This window comes from Carcharodon carcharias, chromosome 3, assembly GCF_017639515.1.
Source record: "Carcharodon carcharias isolate sCarCar2 chromosome 3, sCarCar2.pri, whole genome shotgun sequence".
NCBI classification, from domain to species: domain Eukaryota; kingdom Metazoa; phylum Chordata; class Chondrichthyes; order Lamniformes; family Lamnidae; genus Carcharodon; species Carcharodon carcharias.
In genome coordinates this window covers 98,334,887-98,343,201 of record NC_054469.1, presented here as the reverse complement: position 1 = coordinate 98,343,201, position 8,315 = coordinate 98,334,887, and the positions used below count along the sequence as shown (strand labels likewise).

Sequence of the window (8,315 nt, the reverse complement as noted above, 5' to 3'; positions counted from 1 at the left end):
AAACCAATAACCGAAATGTTCTTTCCTCATTAATCAGAACAGACTTGCCTGGAAACAGAGTTGCTTAGTTTCAGCTGTGCAAACTTTTGCTATTATTCAAGCTGGCAGCTGGGTGGAACGATGCATTGCAGCAAAGCCACTGAGGAGCTGACAGAAAGAGGTCATAGTGTCTTACTGAGTTATGTATTCTGCTGAAAATAGTAGCAAAAATGACTAGCCTCTGGTCAGAGGATAAGAAGTGCAAGAGCCTTGGAGACAGAAAATAAAGTAATTTCATTAGGTATTAGCTGAACCTATGTTTCAAAATTTCACTGCTCTATAAAACAGGTTGCTATAATCTCATTCTTTTGTTTACCTCTTCCTATCAAAATATATTCCATATTGATGGTTGAAAGGAAAATTCAACCCATGTAACCTGGCTCAACTTTATAAAACTGTAGGAAAAATGCTACTTCTGAAACTGAAGTGCTAAGTTCCAAAATTAAATTATACCATTACATGTGCCAAAATTTTGGAAAAATGTTTCCACTGAAATGGGTGGTTATAAGCAGATATAAAGTATAACTACAATCTACAATTTCATAATGACCAGAAATCCCTTTATTTAAAATAATCTGGAAAACAGTCGGATTCATTTTAATGAGTTAATTTTAATGCAATAATCACAGTACAGACTTTCTGAAGAAGCTTTATTCACCAGTTTAAAAAAAATGAATAATTTCTCATAGATTTCTCCATTCACGTGATAGTTATATTAGAAGCCAGTTTTAGATGAGCATTCAATATGCTTTGCTGAAAGTTTTCTTTGAGTCAGAGTTAGAACAATACTGGTTACTAAAGCAAGGCTCCCTTTGCACGCCAATCACCTGAAAGGAATTCCTGAAATTCTTCTTCTTCATCTGTGTCAACGTCATCATCGCCTTGGGACTGTCTGCCTTTCAATGCTGTCAGTAGTTGTTTTACCGTTTCTTGTCGATCTCGCAAATGCTCGATACGTCGGTAGCACATGCTGCAGAAAAAAAGGAAATTATAATTAGGAACAAAAATTTAATATGGAAAAGACCACCACTGAAAGCTCAGTTACTTATTTACAAAGTGCTTTTATGCTGCACAGAGAAACGGAGCCAACATTAAACTGACTATTACGATATTACCAAAATGAAATGATTGTCAGGAAATGCACTATAATATGCCCACATTCCAAAGTAAAAAAATTGCTTGAGGAAAAAGGGGAAAGTAATAGGTAGAGAAAGGAAAAATAACAAATAAAATAAATTCGAGTCACTTTAACATAACTTTGTTTCTTTCAATTACCCAATAAATTAGCAACCATCTAGGAGACAATACTGAACCCCAGTCTGAGGGAGCCAAATACACAGCTAATTTGCCTGGATTGCCAATGCTGTTTGGGTTAATAGCAATCTTGGCTCACATTATTGAGGCTAATATTGCTCCTTACCCCAGTCGCCACGCTACTTTTTAAAAATAGAAATTTTTTAAAACGTTAAAAAAAAACCTCGATATCTCAAAAAATCCAATTTTTTGTAACAGCTGATTTCTGGCTGGGACTCTTGAAGCTGGGACTGTTTTCTTTGGAAAAGAGAACGTTGAGACGAGATTGGCTAGAGGTATTCATGAGGGTTCTGGACAGAGTAGATAGGGAGAAATTGTTCCAACTGGTGGAAAGATCAAGAAGCAGAGAGCACAGAATTAAGGCAAAAGAAGCAATGGTGACATGATGTTCCGAGGACTAATGGTGCCAATGACCTATGGGTAATTTGGACTTTTTAAAGGAAGACCTGTGTTTTGTTTTTAAAAAGAAATACAAGATGGCTGATAATATGCAGTGGAAAATTCCATTTTAGATTATAGTCGACCGACGAGTCCCTAGAGAACATGGAATGTTGCAACTGAAAGGTGTCAGGGACTTCTTCAAATCAAGATTTGAAAGGGAAATAGGAAAATGCAAATGACTGAACTTTAACTTGGTGTGGTTGCGGAGACAAAAGACTGATTGCATGTCTTAGCATGCATCCGAAATCCATCTGTTGATTTATATTTCAGAATGTGTAAATGGTCTGGGATGAAAGAACATGGTCACTGGGTGTGAGCCTTAGTATTTCCCTTCCAGAATACACAGGGAAAAATCAGTTAAAAAGCTGAGGTGTTGGTGTGTGTCTGTGAGAGTAACAAGCAGAATAACAAGTTAGTCACTATCATGAAATTATTAATGTATGTAATATTATTGGAAAATATTTTTCTTTTAAAATAAAAGTTTAGCCTGTGGGTGTGTCTTAACTGGATTAAAGCCAGCTAGTCTGGCTGCTTTGATGTGTACTAGTTTTGAGATGAAAGAGAGATAGAGTGCATTTGCACTTTTTTGAATAGAGCATTCAAGAAGTGGGGTGAAATCTGGCACCTAGCTAGCAGAGACCAAGGAATATGTTTATATTACTATGAAAGGGGTTTTACTGTTAGAAGAGGTGGAGTTCAAAGAGGCTGGTGATACAATGAGAATTTAAATTTAATGAGACATGTTGGATAAAATCAATAGTAGTTTTGTGTGTGAGGGCAGAGGCAATGTAAAATCAAAGCCTGTAAGCCTCCAACTGTCTCCACAGGAACCAAAGTGAAAGGAACCTCATTTTGAATTCGTAAGGTGAAAATGCTTTGCCTGCTGTCTTGTTAAGCTTATGGGTTGCTGTTGCCTCAATGAAGATTAGTTTGAGAATTTGTTTAAAATGATAGTAGTAATTTGCAGCCACGTAATATGTTTCTTGTAACTTAATAAAATGTTTCATTTAGTTTAATATAAAACCTCTCGCGAACTGATGGTCTGATTCCTGAATTTAGAGTTGCATCTCAAACATACCACTTATAATATAGGTTATGACAGTTGTTTAATGTTTCCCTCTGGGATTTTTAAATAACTCAACTTTACCAACTGCTGGGTCATAACAGTCAACCCCCTGAAGCTTGCAAACAAAAGGATCTCTCTCTCTCTTTGTTTCTGGAGGCAAAGCTCATCAGAAGCCACAATCTGAAAGAAATTGGTCAGCCTTTAAGCCACCCTGCAGAACCAAAGTCAGCTCCACCTGAATCACCCTACTTAACGGCTGCAACGTACCGCCATCAATGCCTCATGGAGAAGCCAAGAAATGACTTTTTTTTAAAATTTGGACTCAACTCGTGTGTGTGTGTGTGTGTGCGGTGTGATGTGTGTGTGGGGTGTAATGTGTGTGTGTGGGGTGTAATGTGTGTGTGTGGGGTGTAATGTGTGTGTGTGGGGTGTGATGTGTGTGTGTGGGGTGTGATGTGTGTGTGTGGGGTGTGATGTGTGTGTGTGGGGTGTGATGTGGTGTGGTGTGTGTGTGGGGTGTGATGAGGTGTGGTGTGTGTGTGGGATGTGTATGGGTGGTGTGGTGTGTGTGTGGGATGTGTGTGTGTGGGGTGTGGTGTGTGTGTGTGTGGGGTGTGGTGTGTGTGTGTGGGGGATATGTGGGGGTGGTGTCTGTGCATGTGTGGGGTGTGGGATGTATGTGTGGTGTCTGTGTGTGTGGTGTGTGTGTGTGTGGTGTGTGTGTGTGTGGTGTGTTTGTGTGCTGTGCATGTGTTGCATTTTTATTATATTTCTCAGGTTTTAGTAACTCATAAACTTGCTCTTTCTTTGACTCAAGAAAGTCTGGTTAAATTGGCTCCTTGTAAAAATTAAATATATTTGGACTGGGAAAAAGGTAAGCATGGGGCAAAGGGATCCCTTTTAAATTAACCTTGTTGTGACCAACTGAGGGGGTTGAATAAAGAAGGGGAGCCAGCTCATTCCTCCTCACCGGGGCATATCAAAATTGGGGTCTCATTCAGGAAGTTAAGAAATCAGGGGACCTCATCCAGGGACCAGTTGTAACAATGAGGAAAAGCTTTTTTTATGCAGTTAATGTTTCGGATCTAGAATGCACTATCTGAAAGCATGGTGGAGACAAGTTCAATCAAGGCATTCAAAAAGGAATTGGATCATTACCTGAAAAGGAAAAATATGTAAGGCTATGGGGAAATGGCAGGGGAGAGCACTAGGCAAACTGCTTCTGCAGAGGGCCAGCATGGACATGACAGGCTGACTGGCCTCTTTCTATGCTGTAATCATTCCATGATTCTATGTTCAGGAGGAAAAGGAGATGGTCTGAGAGAACTAATAAACCCATACTATAATTTGCAAATGCAACAAATAGAGGGATCTGCTGTCATGACATTGCTGTGCTTCATCTGGGTTTCATTACGCTGGCAAGCTGCTGGGGTTTCACTTTAAAAAAAGACCCACAATTTTTATCATAGTTATACCCCACCCTGTCACACAAATTTAAGGGCAGTTTGTAATAATAAACTGGAAAGAACATTTATTTCTATTTCAGATCAGATACCTGACATTAGTGCTTTAAATTGTATACGGCATCTGAGCAGTTTCATTCATTACAAGGAACTCTGCTGATTCAAAAAATCATAAACTGAAGTTTTTTATATTGACACTAAATTTGTGAAAAAATTAATTTTTATATTTAGAAGAATATGAACTTGTCCACTATGGCAGGAAGAATAGAAAAGCTGTATATTATTTAAATTGTAGAGCTCTGCAGTACACAGGGATCTGGGTGTCCTAGAACATGAATCACAAAGAATTAGGTACAAGTGATTAGGAAGACAAATGAAATATTGGCGTTCCTTGCAAGAGGAATGGAATATAAAAGTAGCAAAGTTTTACTACAGCTATACAGGGCCTTGGTGGTAGTGTACCTGGAATACTAGATACAGTTTTAGTCTCATTAATTGAAAAAATATATAATTACATTATATAATTTCTATAATTACATTAGTAGTTCAGGGAAGGTTCACTCGCTCTTTCCTGGGATGAGCGGCTTATCTTATGAGGAAAAATTGAGTAGGTTGGGGCCATACCCATTGGAGTTTAGGACAATGAGAAGTAATCTTATTGAAACATATAAGATCCTGAGGGGATTTGATAGAGTAGACACCAGAAAGATGTTTTCACATGTGAGAGAGAATAGTACCAGTTTAAGAATATGAGGTCTACTGTTCAAAGTGGAGATGAGGAGAATGTTTTTCTCCCAAAGGGTCAGTAGCATGGAATTGTCTTTCCCAGAAAGCTGTGGAGGCTGGGTCATTTAATTTATTCAAGGCAGAATTAGACAGGTTTTTGATAGACAAGAGAGTCAAGGGTTATAGGAGGCAGACAGCAAAGTGGAGTTGAGACCACAACTAGATCAGCCATGATCTTACTGAAAGATGCAGCTTGTGGCTGTCTCTGAACTTTCTCCAGGGTCGGTTGGCCCATCTGAAGCCCATTCCTGCCCCCAAGGAATGAAAATTCTGAATTTCCTGGCATGTTCTACCGAGGTGGGCAGGCTGAGCCAAGAACTTTCCCAACTTCCGCTACCCACCTACAGGATGAAAATCTGGCCCAATATGTCTGCTGTAGTTCTAGCATTTGCAAAGGTACAATAGACTGAATTACCTCCTCTTGTGAAACTTCTAAGATTTCAATCACTGTTCAAAGTCTGCTGTGCAGCATATCATACATGGTCAGTACAATGCACAACAGTTATAATAGGAATTTCCAATTAAAAGTGCTTTCACTATATCCCCTTGGAAAAAGATTAAAGTAACTGATGCTAAATCAAACAGCTGTAGTAAAAGGTATGTTACAGTTATACAGAGTTCTCATTAGACCCCATCTGCAGTGCAGATTTGCCAGAATGGCCAGAATGAATACTGGGACTGAAAAGATTAAATTAGGAGGGAAGATTGCATATAGTAGGCTTATTCCCTTAAATATAAAAGATTAAGGGGTGACTTAATTGAAGCGGTTATGATTATAGGATTTGAAAGGGCAGATGGAGAGAAGCTATTTCATCTGGTGGGTGTGTCCAAAACAAGGGGCAATAACCTTAAAATTAGAGCAAGGCTGCTCAGGCATCATGTTAGAAGGCATTTCTTCACACAGCGGGTAGGACAAATTGTGGCTCAGTTGGCAGTACCCTTACCTCTGAGTCAGGATGCTATGGGTTCAAGTACCACTCCAGGACTTGATCGTCATGGGAGGACTGTTCATGACGTGGTTCAAACAGGTTGATAATCAGCCTGCGAATCCATCCAACACTTCTACTCTATTCCCCGAAGGGAAAAGTACGTGTAAAGATACACAAAATAATTACAAAGGATGGCAGAAATTTGGAACTTTTTGCCCCAAAAATCCAAGCAGGCTAAGTCCATTGAAATTTCAAAGGTGACACTGATAGATTTTTGTTAGACAAGGACATTAAGCAATATGGGAACAAGGCAAGTCGATGAAGGTAAGGTATGGATCAGCTATGATCTATTTGAAAGGCAATACAGGCTCAAGGGGCTGAACGGTCTATTTCTGTTCCTATGTTCGGATGTAAAAGTGAACAACCCTAAAATAAGTGTTGTCATTTCCAATTAGGAGAAAAATTTTACAATTATATAGCACCTTACAAGCAGGATATCCAAAAGTGCTTTATAACCAATGAGATACTTTTGAAGTGCAGCTGCTGTTGTAAAGCAGCCAATCTGCACATAAGATCTCACAAGCTGCAGTGAGATAAATAACCAAATACACTGTTTTCGTTATGTTGGTTAGGGAATAAATGTTGGTCACAGCACAGAGAGAACTCCCCTGCTCTACTTTGAATAATGGGATCTTTCACTTCCATCTGAGAAAACAGAAGGGATCTTAATTTAGTTGTATATCTGGAAGACAGCACCTCCAAGAATACAGTACTCTCTCAGCACTGCACTGAGCTGCCAGCCGGGATTAGATGATCAAGTCACTGGGGTTTGAACCAATGACCTTCTGACTCATGAGATAAGAGTGGTGCTTCTGAGCCACAGTTAACTGTTACATAGAAATTTAATCTGAATTAATATTCTAATTGATATCAATACAAATAATAAGTGTATAAATAATTGTAATATATTAAAATAATATGTGGCAATATTAATATAATAAAATGAGATAAGAGATGAGAATCTAGGGCTTCAAATATATGAGGGACTGAGCTCCTGAAGTTAATATACCATTACAAAATTAAGAGTGATCCTTGATCTTACATTAGACCATTAATACATTCCATGACCGATTTAAAAAAAAACTTCCAACCTTTCTAGGACGCTAGATAGGCGAATATTTGATTGCAATAGTATTTAAAGACATCATTATTAGTCGAGGCATAGAACATAAGAGCAAGGAGGTTATGCTGGAACTATATAAAACGTCAGTTAGGCCACAGCTAGAGTATTGTGTGCAGTTCTGGCATCCGCATTATAGGAAGGATGTGATTGCACTAGAGAGAGTGCAGAGGAGATTTACCAGTATGTTGCCTGGGCTGGAGAGTTTTAGTTTTGAGGAGAGATTGGATAGACAGGGGTTATTTTCCCTGGAGCAGAGAAGATTGATGAGGGGACATGATTGAGGTGTATAAAAATGAGGGGCATAGATAGGGTAAGCAGGAAGGAACTTTTCCCCTTGGTGGAGGGATCAATAACCAGGGAGCATAGATTTAAGGTAAGGGGCAGGAGGTTTAGACGGGATGTGAGGAAGAATTTTTTCACCCAGTGAGCAGTAGGAATCTAGAACCTACTGCCTGAAAAGGTGGTAGAGGCAGAAACCCTCATAACATTTAAGAAGTATTTGGATGTGTACTTGCGATGCCATGACATACAAGGCTATAGGCCTAGTGCTAGAAAATGGGATTAGAATACCAAACACATCTTCCTTTCATCCCCCGGCGGCATTCCGGGACACTCTGGTCTACTCGCCCATCACTCCCTACACCTCAACCCCCTCCCACGGTTCCTTCCCATGCAACTGCAGAAGGTGCAACATCTTTACTTACCCCCTCCCCACCCTCCAAGGGCCAAAACACTCCTTTCAAGTGAAGCAGCATTTCACTTGCACTTGTCTCAATTTAGTCTACTGCATTCGCTGCTCCCAATGCGGTTTCCTCTACATTGGAGAGACCAAACACAGACTGGATGACTGTTTTGCGGAACACCTTTGATCTGTCCACAAGCATGACCCAGACCTCCCTGTCGCTTGCTATTTCAACACACCACCCTGCTCTCATGCCCACATGGCCATCCTTGGCCTGCTGCAGTGAAGCTCAATGCAAACTGGAGGAACAGCACCTCATCTTCCGACTAGGCATTTTACAGCCTGCCGAACTTAACATTGAGATCAACAATTTCAGATCATGAATTCTCCCCTCCATCCCCACCCCCTTTTT

General features: G+C 39.8%; 1 protein-coding gene across 1 annotated transcript in view; it reads right to left on the bottom strand.

The window, feature by feature from the left end:
* Window positions 1–630: 630 nt before the first annotated feature.
* Window positions 631–8,315, bottom strand: part of znf830 (zinc finger protein 830) — a 67,443-nt gene continuing 59,758 nt past the window's right edge. Inside the window, exon 10 of the mRNA XM_041184426.1 lies at window positions 631–1,009. Coding sequence (XP_041040360.1) covers window positions 835–1,009 — 175 coding nt within the window. The 3' untranslated portion in view covers window positions 631–834. The remainder of the gene's footprint in view (window positions 1,010–8,315) is intronic.